The sequence below is a fragment of the Carassius gibelio genome, chromosome B5 (genome assembly GCF_023724105.1).
Source record: "Carassius gibelio isolate Cgi1373 ecotype wild population from Czech Republic chromosome B5, carGib1.2-hapl.c, whole genome shotgun sequence".
Taxonomy (NCBI): domain Eukaryota; kingdom Metazoa; phylum Chordata; class Actinopteri; order Cypriniformes; family Cyprinidae; genus Carassius; species Carassius gibelio.
The window spans coordinates 34,248,086-34,263,214 of record NC_068400.1 but is presented as its reverse complement, the minus strand read 5'-3'; the positions used below and the strand labels follow the sequence as shown (position 1 = coordinate 34,263,214).

General features: G+C 38.3%; 1 protein-coding gene across 1 annotated transcript; it reads right to left on the bottom strand.

The window, feature by feature from the left end:
• Positions 1–1,305: 1,305 nt before the first annotated feature.
• On the bottom strand, positions 1,306–14,022 carry LOC127958396 (myosin heavy chain, fast skeletal muscle-like). Its single transcript, XM_052557260.1, has 41 exons — positions 13,947–14,022; positions 13,732–13,767; positions 13,182–13,400; positions 12,950–13,093; positions 12,709–12,865; positions 12,562–12,589; positions 12,348–12,456; positions 12,082–12,174; positions 11,892–11,955; positions 11,706–11,804; positions 11,509–11,612; positions 11,286–11,424; positions 11,053–11,171; positions 10,782–10,931; positions 10,527–10,697; positions 10,136–10,436; positions 9,943–10,013; positions 9,704–9,791; positions 9,492–9,609; positions 9,284–9,407; positions 9,055–9,191; positions 8,303–8,558; positions 7,967–8,209; positions 7,706–7,882; positions 7,350–7,495; positions 7,178–7,268; positions 6,713–7,102; positions 6,498–6,624; positions 4,310–4,428; positions 4,037–4,233; positions 3,768–3,951; positions 3,480–3,645; positions 3,275–3,399; positions 2,860–3,168; positions 2,538–2,741; positions 2,321–2,446; positions 2,064–2,234; positions 1,864–1,968; positions 1,694–1,789; positions 1,478–1,609; positions 1,306–1,380 (listed from the first exon to the last, which is right to left on the bottom strand). The coding sequence occupies exons 3-41, from the start codon at positions 13,386–13,388 to the stop codon at positions 1,360–1,362; spliced, it is 5,808 nt and encodes a 1,935-aa protein (XP_052413220.1). The 5' UTR covers positions 13,389–13,400; positions 13,732–13,767; positions 13,947–14,022; the 3' UTR covers positions 1,306–1,359.
• Between the last annotated feature and the right edge of the window lie 1,107 nt (positions 14,023–15,129).

Sequence of the window (15,129 nt, the reverse complement as noted above, 5' to 3'; positions counted from 1 at the left end):
GTAATGAGACGTCGAAAGTTCAAAAGGCTGTGATTGAAGTAAATGAATGTGAGTTACTGAAGCATAACTGAGCACTGGATTATGAGAATGTTTAATTTATGGTGTTTACATCATGCTTGCAAACTCGTTGTCTTTAGAAGAAATTTGCTGTTCTGACATTGAAATGGGAGATTCTTGGTAACCATGAAAGCATTAAGCAGCAATGTTTTCAACAGTCATCAATTCAAATCACATTAAATCAAATCACTTTATTGTCACAAATTAATAATTCGAAATGTTAAGTGAGCATAAAAAAAACATATTAGAATGAATTATACAATCATACATGATTAATATAAATGTCATCACATTTTGACTTAGGCTATTCTTCATCTTTAAAAAAAAAATCAAGGTGAGGAATAAATTATTTAAATCATGGTTTTTTACATTAATTTTACTATTTAAAATTTTACCGTACGTTGCCCTACCCCGCCCATTCAGTATTCATTTTATTTGTGCAGGCCTTTAAAATTTATTTGTAAAGGTGTTTAAAAACCATGCAGATACCCTGTATTCAAACATGAATACATATTTTAATGATCATATTTTATTCTCACAGCTATTACATATACTTTCTCATATAATCTCTGACAAATGGCATTACCATCCTTGATTTGAGATATTTTTTTACGTTACAAAAGTGCATTTGGAAATGTGAATGTTTGCATTAGGATAGGTAGTGTATTAAGAAGTAGGCAGATATCATTTGTTTATTTCTTCATAATTACAATGCTCAGTATTAATTGTAGCAATAAAAATACAATTCTGCCATGTGTGCTGATCTATATTGTGGTGTAATTAAACTAACATCTTTCTGCAAAGATGAAAAAAAAATAAATAGAACTGTACAAATAAAATAACTAACTGGTACTGGACAATCGACAATGTCTATGGTTTTAATATAAAAATAATAGTTTAGTATATGTAAAGTGCATGCTTTAATTTTTATTTTAAGCTAATATTGTTGACATATATTACTGTCTTTACAAACTGCATATATATGATTATATAATATATTTGCTTATATTATTAAATTCATAAAGTTCAAACAAATTGTTTAAAATAGATTAATTTGCTAGTAGCTGTAGTCTTGATTTTGACATTTATTTGATCCATTTCAAAATCAAAGTTATAATGTTGAGCCCATTTCATAGACTGCATGATGTACTTAATGGTTTGTCATGAAGCTTACTTCAGTAATAACAAATCTTAAACAATCGTGAGTCAATAAATAAATCAACAAAAATGACAAGAAAAGAAAGCTGCTGAATTTGAAGGTTTATTCATTTTTACTGAGATGTACATGGTATATTAAGTTTTTCACTCAGCTGCCTCTTTGCCCTTGAAAAAAAGAGAGTGAGCACATACATGATTAGTATAAAAGAGAATACATGAGGTAGTTACGTTTGAACAAATATGCATCAGAAAAAGAAATTACCTTTCCAGCATCACGGCTCTTGGCTCTGAGCTTGTTGACCTGAGACTCAGCGATGTCTGCACGCTCCTCAGCCTCCTCCAACTCATGCTGTGCCTTCCTCAACTTGGAAAGGTGAGTATTGGCTTGTTCCTCCTGCAAATCCACACACAATTATATCAGCAGCAGAAGATCTAATATGTTTAGAAGGTGCTTCTAGTTCTTAAATGAGGTACTCACAGCTTCTTCAGACTGCCTCTTGTAAGCCTTGACCTTCAGCTGAAGCTTGTCAACCAGATCCTGCAGTCTGTTGAGGTTCTTCTTATCCTCCTCAGTCTGCAGATAATACATGTTCCTCAGATTAAAACATATTCAGATTAATGTGTCCTGAAGTTTTTTTTTATAAATACCTGGTAGGTGAGCTCCTTGACTCTCCTCTCATATTTGCGGACACCTTTAACAGCATCAGCTCCACGTCTCTGCTCTGCTTCAACTTCAGCCTCAAGCTCACGGACCTTAATGTTTAGACATGTTTAGACACTGGATAATGTCCACATCAAGACTATAAATATCAGGATAAAGGAGAACATCAGAATGAAGGCAGTCTTACTCTGGACTCCAGTTTCTGGAGTTGTTTCTTTCCTCCCTTCATGGCCAGATTCTCAGCCTCATCCAGACGGTGCTGCAGGTCCTTCACTGTCACCTCCAGATTCTTCTTCATCCTCTCAAGGTGAGCACTGGTGTCCTGCTCCTTCTTGAGTTCCTCTGCCATCATTGCAGCCTTTTGCAGTGATATAGATAAATATTAGTTTGCATTTTTAAGCATACAAGTGTTTTGTTAATCATTAGGCAGCTACTGTTTCTCACATCAGTGATGGCCTTCTTGGCCTTCTCCTCTGCGTTTCTGGCTTCCTGTACAGTGTCATCAACTTCACTCTGGATCTGAACAAGGTCAGTCTCAAGCTTCTTCTTGGTGTTCAGGAGACTTGTGTTCTGTAACATGGAAAGCAACAGGCTGAACATTTTAAACAATACTTTCAATTTTCTTAAATTCCTTGTAAGAAAAATAACAATATGCTGTTACCTGAGAGTGCAGCAGCCCAACACGCTCACTGGCGTCCACCAGCTCTTGTTCAGCCACTTTGCGGCCTCTCTCTGTCTGCTCCAGAGCAGCTCTCAGCTCCTCAATCTCAGCTTGCATCAGAGTGTTTCTGCGCTCCACCATTGCCACCTGCTCCTTCATGTCTTCCTGTCCTCTCACAGCATCGTCAAGGTGCAGCTGGGCATCCTGAACATAACAATAACATTACAGTAAGCTTTTGATGTGCTTTCTGTTTACCCTTACTTAACATAGCTTTGATTATACCAACATGAATGAACCCATAAACCACAGAGAAGGCATATACCTTGAGTTGTCCCTGAACGTTCCTGAGCTGTTTCTGGGCCTCAGAAGCCTGGCGATTGGCATGGCTCAGCTGAATCTCCATCTCATTAAGGTCTCCCTCCATCTTCTTCTTGATTCTCAGGGCATCATTCCTGCTCCTGACCTCAGAGTCCAGAGTGCTCTGCATGGATTCAATGACTCTCTGGCTGTTCCTCTTGATCTGCTCCATCTCCTCATCCTTCTCTGCAAGCTTCCTGTCAATTTCCCCCTTGACCTGGTTAAGCTCAAGCTGGACACGAAGAATCTTGGACTCCTCATGCTCCAGGGTGCCCTATGAAAAATAAAAACAATATTTACATTTTAGAACGAAAATATGCATTAATAAGACAGTATAATGGTTTTCTGCCAGAATTATATATTCAACTCCAGATACTCACTTCAGCCTCCTCCAGGGCGGTCTGAATCTCTGCCTTTTCAGTCTCCACTGCCTTCTTGGCCTTTTCCAGCTCATGGATGCTCTTACCAGTATCACCCAGCTGCTCTGTCAGGTCTGAAATCTCCTCTGTAGAAAGGAAAAATATAATCTATGTATATTGGCATTCATTAATCATATATATTTACTTTTTAATGTTTCAGTCTTACGCTGCAGATTCTTGTTCTCTCTCTTGAGGGTCTCCAGCTGATCTAAAGACTCCTCATAGGAGTTTTTCATCTTGAACAGCTCAGTGCTGAGTGAACGAGCCTCTTTCTGGGCACCTTCCAGCTCTGCCTGACCTTCTTCATATTTCTGCTTCCATTCTGCCAGGACCTTCAATGGAGGCATATTAAGATCAGATTTTATCAGCTTATAGCATGCTGAAATAACGCCCACACAACTTTTTTGAAAACAATATCTCATTAAAGTATGACTTTTTTTGTTTTGCTTTTAACCTTGTCAAAGTTCCTCTGCTTCTTGTCAAGGTTGGCAGCCAAAGAATTGGCTCTCTCCACATCAATCATGAGGTCCTCCACCTCGCCCTGGAGTCTCTGTTTGGTCTTCTCCAGAGAGGCACATTTGGAGTTCACAGCCTCAATTTGTTCTTCTGCCTCTTGCAGACGCTGAGCCAACTTCTTCCTACAATGCATTTGTAAACACCAGTTTTAACATGAAAGACTTTTCCATATGAACACATAGTCATCAGCTCTTGTGATGTTCATACTTGGACTCTTCAAGCTCCTCAGTGCGCTGGATGGCGTCAGTTTCATATTTGGTTCTCCACTGTGCAACTTCACTGTTGGCCTTTGACATTCCCCTCTGCAGCTCAGCCTTTGCCTCCTGCTCTTCCTCAAACTGCTCACGGAGCAGGTCGCAGTCATGACGGGCTGATTGCACAGCATGGGCCAGTGCATTCTTAGCCTAGGAAACAAAGTCACATAATATTATCTTTGTTGAATAGTAAGTGGAAATTATGTGTTTGTGTTGATGCTATTACCTTAATCTCCTCTTCAATCTGCCTTTTAATTTCCTCAATTTGCTGAGTGAAAGCTTGTTTGCCTCTGGTGAGCTGAGAAACCAGAGCTTCTTTCTCCTCCAGTTGACGGCCAAACTCACCTTTAGAGATTTAAATTTACAAAATGACTGGTAAGATATAAGAGTGTTGGAGATAATGTTATATATCTATGTTAATGAATGGGAAAAATTATGTTTTTCTATTGCGTACTGGCAGATCTCTACAGTGGATAAACTACTTGGACAACTTGCACTCATGTTGGTGCAATGCTGTCAGTGTATTTTCTGTTTGACTGTAATACACTAAACCACAACTTGCTTTAAACCCTCTAAGAGTGTTATGTGGAGGGTAGGAATGAACTCAATTGCAGGCAGGATGTAAAAAACACAGGATTTATTATACATGAAAAGGGGAAAACAAAACCCACGAGGGGGAAAACAACGACTAGGGCAGAGACTAAATGATTTAACAAGACTTGGTCGACACGATAAACAAAGACTCTCAACACAAAAACACTAACTTCAGATAAACAAACACAGGACTCACAACGTCTTCTTCTAGGTGCAAAAATGGGTAACAAAATATCACAATATAGAAACAATGAACCGCACAAGACAGAGCACACTAGGGGATATAAATAAGACTAATCAAGACACAACAGGTGGCACAGGTAAGGCAATCACGACAAAACTAGGATAACAAGGGGGGCGGGGCAAGGGAACGAGACAACACAAGCACATGGCCCAAAGACAAGGCCATGTGCTTATACACAAAACACGGGTCTGTCATGATCCTGCCTCAAGACTATGGAAAAATCAAGGACACGAGGGCAGAATCATGACAAAGAGGAGTTGCATATCCAACATTATGGGCCCTATTTTAACGATCTGAAACGCAAGTGTCAAAGCGCAAAGCGCAAGTAACTTTGTGGGCGGGTCTCGGCGCTGTTGCTATTTTCCCGGCGGGATAAATGGCTCTTGCGCCCGGCGCAAATCTAAAGTGGGTTGGTCTGAAGTAGCTTCATTATTCATAGGTGTGGTTTGGGCGTAACGTGAAATAAACCAATCAGAGCGTCATCCAACATTCCCTTTAAAAGCAGGTGCGCAAGTTCCATTATGGATTGCTATTATTATGGCGTATTTACCAGGCGCACGCCAGGAGCGGTTCACAGCCGAGGAGACTGATGTTCTTGTAAGAGCAGTGAAAGACAGAGAAGTTGTGTTGTATGGGGATGGGAGAATAATTAGCCTGAATAATTTGTAAGCTAGATTTATGCCTATTTTTTTCACATCTTCGTGGCACACCACAATGATTTCCGTCATCTCATGTGTTAATATTTTTTTAGTGTAACAATTTATGATTTGCAAAAATAACTGTTGCATCTGTGTAGATTACATGAGCAAAGTGTATGCGCGTTGTGCACGCTATACATTATGGTCATGCGCCCTTAAAATAGCATAATGAACAACGCGCAACGCGCCACTGACTTTAGACCAGGTTTTTTCTGGTCAGTGGCGCAATTGTTTAATGGAACAGCAAAATAGCACCAGGGATTGTTTGCGCCGGAACACGCCTCCTTTTTTGCGCTGAACCGCCCAGGGAGCGCAAGTTCATTCACTAGTTTAGCGACGTGCTTCTGTGGAGGGAAAAGCGCGCTTTGCGCGGGTGCAAAATAGGAATGACACATGCGTCGGTGTACAAAGTCAATTGCGCTGGGTGCAAGATAGGGCCCTATGACTTATAAAGTGTACTGCTCCCAGTATATAAAATGTTTTGCCACTATTAGTTTTTTATATTTAAATAAAATATATTTCACAAGTTCACGCTTACATATAATTAGCTGAGGCATGGTATGCGTATCTGGGGTGCTGTCCGGGGGAAGGGCTCCGAGCTCAGGAATGGCCCGAACCTAGAGTACCCCCCCTTCCCCGTCTATTTATAAAGTGAACTCAAAGTGAGGAGATGGGGTGGAGGAGGGACGCTGATAAACCATCAATAGATAAAGGTAAGTCAGCGATATTTATACTATGGGATTGATTACTTGATTATGGTCCACCTGTATTGATTAGGCTAAGTATCTGACGGGCTCCTTCCGAATCTTGTTAATAAAACATAATTTAGATATATATTAAGGCATTTTGGTAGTGAAGGATTTTTTTTGCATTGTTACCATTTTCAGTTTGAAGTCTTGCTCTTTGAGCACTGAGGTCATTTAACTGCCGAAGGTTTTCGTCATTCTTGGACTTTATTTCACTTAGTTGGTCCTCAAGGGTGCGGCAAATCTTCTCAAGATTGGCCTGTAAACCACAAAATCATTTGTTTCTTAAGAATCTTAACCATATTTGTTACATTTCCTTAAAAAGATTTAAAAATCAATTGTCAAACCTTTGCTTTGGCAACAGCCTCCATGTTGCTGGAGAGATCATCGATCTCCATTTTGTATTCACTCTTCTCTTTCTCAAGCTTCTGCTTGACACGCTGGAGGTTGTCGATTTGCTCTCCCAGCTCGGCCACACTGTCTGCCTGCTTCTTACGGAGGGCAGCAGCCGTAGCTTCATGTTGGAGGGTGGACTCTTCAAGATCACGACGCAGCTTCTGGAATTCAGCTTCACGCTTCTTATTCATCTCGATCTGAGCAGCAGTGGCTCCTCCAGCCTCCTCAAGCCTCTCACTGATCTCCTCAAGTTCCCTGGAGAGATCAGCTCTCTGCTTCTCAACCTTGGCACGAGCAGCACGCTCAGCCTCAATCTCTTCCTCCAGTTCCTCAATGCGAGCCTACAGTGGTATTAATAAAACCTTATTAGCCTTTATTTTACCATTGCCTTTAACAGCAAAAAGAAAAAAAAATACCTGAAGCTCCTTGATCTTCTTCTGGAGTTGAGCACCCAGAGATTGTTCATCTTCAATCTTGCTGAGCAGCTGGCTTGTTTCAAAGTCTTTTCTGTGTGTAAAAGGGGAACAATGAATGATTTGAAATAAATGATAATCATTATTTTTGTAAGAGTTTACAAAAACTTCCTACTTCTTCAGCTTCTCATCAGATTGTTGCTTGTCATTCTCGAGGTCCATGATGGACTCTTGGGCTAATTTCAGGTCTCCTTCAAGCTTTCTCTTTGCTCTCTCAAGGTCCATGCGGAGCTTCTTCTCTTGTTCAAGGGAACCTTCCAGCTAAGCAGTTTGATGTTGGTATTGTGTTAATTAAGTGGATTAATTATTAGCACCATTATTATTTGATTCATTTTAACATGTGACAAATTATACACCCTATAAATATAATTAATGCATTTAATGTCTTTAATATTTAGTCACTACTTCTACTCATGGTATGAAAAATACAAAATCATATATTCAAAGTATAACCTAATTATTACGACTCACATCATCAACTTGCTGCTCAAGCTTTGTCTTGGATTTGGTCAGGGTGTTGACTTTGTCCTCTTCTGCCTGGAGATCATCCAGGGTCTGCTGATGTGCCTCTTGGAGGGCTTTCTTCTCCTTCGTAAGTTTGCCAATGCTCTCGTCCTGAGCTGCCATTTCCTCAGTCAAGTTTTTGACCTGTTTTTTTTTTTTCCAAATGAGCTCATTTAATATACCATATCATAATATAAAATTGTTAATCAAAACAACAAAATCTCCAACCTTGTTCTCAGTGGCATGTTTCTCCTTTTCCACTTTTGCCAAGGTGAGCTCCAGGTCATCAATGTCTTTCTTCAGCTCAGAGCACTCATCCTCCAGCTTCCTCTTCTTGGCTGTCAGTTCAGCATTGATTTCTTCCTCATCTTCCAGTCTCTCAGTTGTCTCTTTGAGTTTAGCTTCAAGCTGGATTTTGTTCTTGATCAGACCTTCACACCTCTCCTCAGCATCTGACAGATTCTCAGATTCCTTATAGGAAAATAGATTGTTATCTCTTTGAAAACCCCTTTGTTACATTTTAATGGAGATACATTTCAGTTAATTCACATAGGTAAAACTCACAGATGCTACTTGCAGCTGCAGATCATTTTTCTCCTGCAGCAGTGACACCATCTTCTCTTCAAGCTCCTTCTTTTTGGCTTCAGCCTTGGCAAGATCTTCTTTGCATTTTGTAAAGTCCTCTTTCATAGTTGCCAGCTCCTTCTCAGTCTCAGCACTCTTCAGCAGAGGCTTAATCTTGTAGTAAACCTTCATCCATGGCCAGTGTTTGACATTCATGAAAGAGCGGACGTTGTATTGGATGGTGTAAATTGCCTCCCTGATTAAATCATTTAGATAATTAGTAACTGATGAATGCACTTATTTTTATACATGTCTACACAATACTGCCTACATGTCTTACATGTATCAAAAAATGTAAGTAAAAAATATATATAAAAACAGAAAAGGTACTTTTCTGTCAAGATATTATACGTTTAGTTTTCAGATATTTTCTTTAACCCTTAATCACAACATAATGCAATGTGTAATTCAGAATATAAGTAACATTACGTGTTTTTTCCCTGAATTCTGTATTAACACAAAATAATAAATAAAAAACATGGTTGTTGTAAATATAAGTAAATCTTAAATATTTTCCGAAATACTTTTTTGCCATAGAGAGGAACAAACCTTATCGATTATTCATTGACATTCTGAAGTAATGTGGGGAAGGAATCATTGGTATAAATACTTCCACTGATAAAAGGTTTATACTAACTGAAATAGATAAATATAAGAATCAGAGGTTTTGTTCCTTTCATGACATTCCTCACCTCCTCTCTGTCATCTTCACAAACTCTTTCCTCATCAGATAACCACGGCAGACAGCCTGAGTCATTGTGACCAGAGCAGCCAGTTTCTCATCACGCATCTCCTCAAGAGTACCCAGAAGACCAGCTTTGAAGAACACCTTATTATATAAAAAATGACAGTGATTATAACAGAATAATCATATACAATAAATCATAATTTTTTTTTAAAGCTGTAAAGTAGAATATGAACCTTTGTGTGTCCAAATCTGTACTGGTCGTGATCAACGTCGATGGATCCCAGGAGTTTCTCAGAAGCTTTCTTGTTGTCAATAAACTGTCCCTCTGGGATTACACTGGCATTCAGCACCTTGTATCTGTTGAAGGTTAATCAAAATGTTTCATATCCTCCAGTTAAGAGCCTCATACAGTAAATGTTGTTTTCATGTGGTCCCTGCTACCTCTGCTTGAAGTCACCATAGAGGATTCTGCTGGGGAAGCCCTTTCTGCAGATTCTGATGCCCTCCAGCACACCGTTACACCTCAGCTGGTGGATAACCAGGTGGTTCTCCATGAGACCTATAAAGGACAGTTTAGATCATGAGCTTGGTAAATTAATAAAAGTATTATTACTGTGTAAATGACAGATATCTGTAATCCCTTTGATACTTACCTGGGATCTTGGACTCGTTGGGAATCAGACAGCGCACAAAGTGAGGGTGAGTGCTCCTCAAGTTGGTCATGAGCTTGCCCAAGTTCTCCTGTGTAATCATGGAAAGTTACAGCTTACTTAGTCTCATTGACTGACTTGTTGATTTATATATATTCTCTGATGTAGAGTCAAGCAAGCTGATGTACAGTCACTGCTTTCACTGCATCATTATTCAAATTTGGTTTCAAACAAAGACGTACTCTAAACTGTGAAGACACAGTCTGCATGGAACCACCCTTCTTCTTGCCTCCCTTCTTTCCACCACCAGTCTCTATGCAGATGAAGAGAAAAAGGAAGACACATAATGTAATAACCAGAAGAAAGTGCAAAATTAAATCAGTGTTTGGATAATTAAATTAGCACAGTTTAATTAACACTTAAATTTTTTATTACCCTCAACAACAGGTGGGTAGAGAGTAGCCAGCAGTTTGACAGAAGACTTCTGGTAAAGTTGCACAACAGACTCGTTCAGTGGATCCTTGTTCTTGTCCAACCAGCCAGAAATGTTGTAGTCCACAGTTCCAGCGTAGTGGACCAGGGAGAAGTGGGCCTCAGCCTTGCCTTTGGCAGGCTTTGGTTTCTGGAAAGCATTGCACTTGCCAAGATGCTGATCATACAGCTTGTTCTTGAAGGAAGTATCTGAAGCCTTGGGGAACATGCACTCCTCTTCAAGGATGGAGAAGATACCCATGGGCTGTTTATAAAAGAATGTTGTTTATTTTTAAAAATGTATACTTTTGAAAATGGAAAATGGAAATTAATAAGTTCATAAACCAGTAAAAACCTTCTCAATGAGCTCAATGCAAGCAGCCAAGTCCATGCCAAAGTCAATGAATTCCCAAACAATGCCCTCCTTCTTGTACTCCTCTTGTTCCAGCACAAACATGTGGTGGTTGAAAAACTGTTGCAGTTTCTCGTTGGTGAAGTTGATGCACAGCTGTTCCATGCTGTTGAACTGGAGAAAGAGACAGGATCATTTACTGGCAGCTGAATGTGACTCTATTTTCCATAAAGACAGATAAACATAAAACATTCTTACATCAAAAATCTCAAAGCCAGCGATATCCAGCACACCAATGAAGAAATTTCTTTGCTGTTTTGTGTCCAACATCTGGTTGATACGAACGACCATCCACAAGAACATCCTCTCATAGATAGATTTGCACAAGGCGCTAACAGAGTTGTAAACCTGTAAGAATAGAGTGAATTTTTATTAAAAACTTTTTGATTTGCTATATTCAATCATGATTTTCAAGATGAACACAAATGACATGATGGAGATATGTTATTACATATATATCTACACACACCTGTGGCACTGTTTGGCCTTTGGTCACAAACTCGTTTCCAACTTTTACTCTGGGATAGCACAAAGCCTTCAGCATATCAGCAGAGTTCAAACCCAGAAGGTAGGAGATTTTGTCAGCCTCTGCCATGTAAAAGTAGCAACAACAACAACAACAAAAATTACGTATAACGAAATGTGGATCTCTCAATCCAAACACTGCATGTAATCAGACACATTAGTTCTATTTAGTCTCACCCTCTGTGCCATCAGGCTCAGCCTGCTCCTCACGCTGCTTCTGCTTGAACTTCATGTTACCATGATGAAGCACAGCTCCAGTGAACTTGTAGATGCACATCTTCTCCTCAGCAGTGAAGCCCAGAATGTCAATAGCAGTCTGGAAATTTCATTCAGAAAAGAACAAGCTCTATGATAAGCCATGTTTACATTGAGTTTGTTATTTAAAACAGCATTGACTCACATCAGTAGCAACCAGCTCCTCTTTATCATCAATGCTTGCCACTGTGATCTGACCCTGACTGCACATGGGGAAGTCATAAGGGTTGGTGGTGATGAGCGTCATTTCTGTAAAATACATTTATATTAATATTTATTACATAGAATTGTACAATATTATCTGTACAATATAGTAAATATTAAACAAATATGTGCATCTACCAATCAGCTCAGGCTTATGGTTGGTCATCATCTGGTAGAAGATGTGGTAGCCTCTCTCATCTGAAAGCTGGAACGTCACTCTAGACTTCTCCAGCAGATCTGTTGAGAGAATGTACTTGTGTCACAATCATCTGAAGCATGACAGACAAATGTGGAGGATGGATAAATAAGATCATGTCCACCTACATGTCTCAATATCAGCACTAGCCAGTTTTCCTGATGTGCCGAAATGAATTCTGATGAATTTACCCTGTTTAAAATAAAATGAACATTTGAGTTGCTGTACTGTATTAATAAAACAACAACAAAAAATACTCAACAAAGCTAAGCTAAATATTTCTAAATTATGTTTGAATATAAAAATAGCTTGACTTACAAAACGAGAGGAGTTGTCATTTCTCACAGTCTTGGCATTACCATAAGCCTCAAGCAGAGGGTTAGCAGCAATGATCTGATCCTCAAGAGAGCCCTGTTTGATGTTTAAAGGGGTTTCAGTTATTTTCTCTTGTATGTGTCATCACTGTTTGCAGACATTTTTTATTTCACATACTGTATCATATATTGTGTGAGACTAGAGTAATTCAGTATTAATTTTTAATATCTTTCAGAGTAATATATTTATCATAGTTTTGTATCTCATACCTGCATTTTGCTGGCATTCTCTTTCTTCTTGTCACCATGAACTGCAACTGTGGCAAAGTACTGGATGACACGTTTGGTGTTCACAGTCTTTCCAGCACCAGATTCTCCACTGGTTTAATAGAAGAGAAATGATGATAAGTAATGTAGAAGTTCCACCAGAGCAAAATATAACCATTCTCAACATCTCAAACAGTAGATTAGGCTAGATACATACGTAATCAGGACAGACTGGTTCTCTCTGTCTGCAAATGAAAAGGTAATAATTTTTCAGCCATTGTTATGTGAATAATATATATAAATGTGAATCTGTCATGCCAAAATCAACTTAGAAATAATTCAGATCACATAAATCAGATCTTACCAGTCAGCATGGCCTGATAGGCGTTGTCAGAGACAGAGAAGATGTGGGGTGGGGCCTCCATACGCTTCTTGCCTCTGTAGGCAGCCACCACTTCTGCATCATACACTGGGAGCCACTTGTAGGGGTTCACAGTAGCGCAAAAAAGCCCAGAGTAAGTCTGAAATGAGCAGAGAAGTGGTCAGATTGCAACAACACTGACAAAATGAATTTAAATGCTGTTTTACTTTGCTCCAGAACTTACGTAGATCATCCATGCGGCATAACGCTCTTTGAGGTTATACAGCACAGAGGGTTCATTGAGATGGGTCATCATGGCCATGTCCTCAATCTTGTCAAACTTTGGAGGATTCATTGGGTGGACATCATCCTCCTTTGCAACTCTCTCCTATAAATTTGATCCATTAAATTAGAACAATCATAAAAAAGTTTAAGATTATGTAAGTAAAAGTTTTTGTGGAATGATGAAATTTCACCTCTTTAGTGTCATTCACAATGACAGTGACTTTGCCACCATCTCTGCTCTTGATCGTTCCCTTGACGTACAGCTCTTTATCATCAACCACATAGCAAGCAGCTTTGGCATCAAATGGTTTGTTCTGAGCCTCGATTCTCTCCTTCTCAGGCTTACGGAGGTAAATTGCAGCCTTGCCATAAATGGCCATCTCCGCGTCCGTACTCATGGTGGCAGCTCACTTCAAGAATATAAAGATTGTCACAGAAATTCAGTATTAGATCAGTAATTTTATAATTAATGTAAAATTAGTTTGTGTAGAGTTTTAACTCCAACCCTAATAAAAGACTCCTGAAAGGTAACAGGTTCTCCAGTTTGATCAGGGTTTAAATTAAACTCTGCAAACCAGAGTTCACTGTTAAGGCCAGATTTAAGGAAACCCTGCAGTAAAGCCTGGATATTGATTATATATTCTAAAACAAGTGTATTATGCCAGAGCACTAATGCACTTTTCAGTTAGTTTATTTTTCCCCATAAAATGTCTTTAGTTTAATATATCATCTTAACCTTACCACAATTCCACACACTTCTGATGAAAGTCTGCAATACTGTAATATACAAAGTACAATGTTAAATTAAAGCCATTCTTTTTCATAAAAAAAAAAAAAAAATACAAATATGAACTATAATTGAATTACATATAGTTGATGATTATTAATATATAAGATGCCATACATTTTTTTTAAACTGTGTACACCATGAAAATGAAATGAAAGTTTTCTCTCACCACAAGCAAGCTGCGGCTGGACTTCTGAACGCAACAGTCTCCAGTCCTGCTCCGGCTCTTTATACTGTACATGCTCTGCAAGCAATGCAGGAGTTAAATTTGGCTAATGCCAAATATGGCAAAATTTGTTATGAAAATGATCAGATGGACCATTTGGTAACACCCAAACTAGGTTATAACTAAAATAGAAACAACTTCAGAATAACTTAAAATAATTTAACCTCAGAACTTAACACTTAATAATGCAATATTACATAATAAGTTAAACTTTTCAAATTTAAACAGCAAAAAGACTAAAACTTATGTTTAATATAACACTTATGTGTCTACCAAAATAAGTTTGTAATTCTTTTTCATTTATTTTTCATGTATCTTGGTGTGTATTGCTTGACTACATAAAATAAGATTCTTTTTAGTAAAAATAAATCTTAAAATGCTAGACATATAGACCAAACAATGAGTTATAGCAGACAATTAAATAGATTTTTATAAGTTGCAAGTATTGGGTATTTGAATCGTTGGTTAAAAATGTGTAATTATTTGCTATGCTTTATTATTATTATTATTATTATTATTGTTACAATTAAACTCTTATTGACATTAACAAATCAGTGTGACAGGATTTATATATTTATCACATATTCAGTGTATATTCTGTTGACTTCTTTATTCAGTGTGCTGTAATCTGAATAACAGATCATTTGCAATTGCATTTGCTATTTGCTCATGTATGTATTTCTTTCACATTTTATTGCCGTGCTTGATGAGTTTACATTCCACAGACAGGCACACTCATGGATTAGATTTCATTTTAAACCTGTGTGTCTGCACTATTAGAACTCTGACTGTTCTAAAATTGGCTCCAGTAACACTGCATGGGTGTCTTTTTTATGTTTTTAGTTTAAATTCAAAATAATTAAAACTATATAACTTATATGACTGTCAGATGAATGTGTCAAACAGCGAACAAGATTGATAAAACCTTGCTCTTGTCTTGACAGTGAAGGTTTCTATGATTTGATGCTTACAAATCTCTGAGTTATTATTTGGGGTAGTGACATTGCAGACCTCAGCTGTACTTGTGTTCCTGCTACTAATTTAAGCCTATTTGACTTTTGCATGCTGATTTATATGATTAACCAAAACATGATTGTGTTTATTACACTAAAACCATTTCAATAAA

What these genes read in the sequence shown, in the direction of transcription:
- LOC127958396 (XM_052557260.1), bottom strand. Translation starts at nt 13,388, where the DNA reads ATGAGTACGGACGCGGAGATGGCCATTTATGGCAAGGCTGCAATTTAC. An exon ending in AGAATGCCAGCAAAATGCAG is followed by an intron (nt 12,175 to 12,347) that starts GTATGAGATACA and finishes AACATCAAACAG; the next exon opens with GGCTCTCTTGAGGATCAGAT. An exon ending in ACGTTCAGGGACAACTCAAG is followed by an intron (nt 2,742 to 2,859) that starts GTATATGCCTTC and finishes TGTTATGTTCAG; the next exon opens with GATGCCCAGCTGCACCTTGA.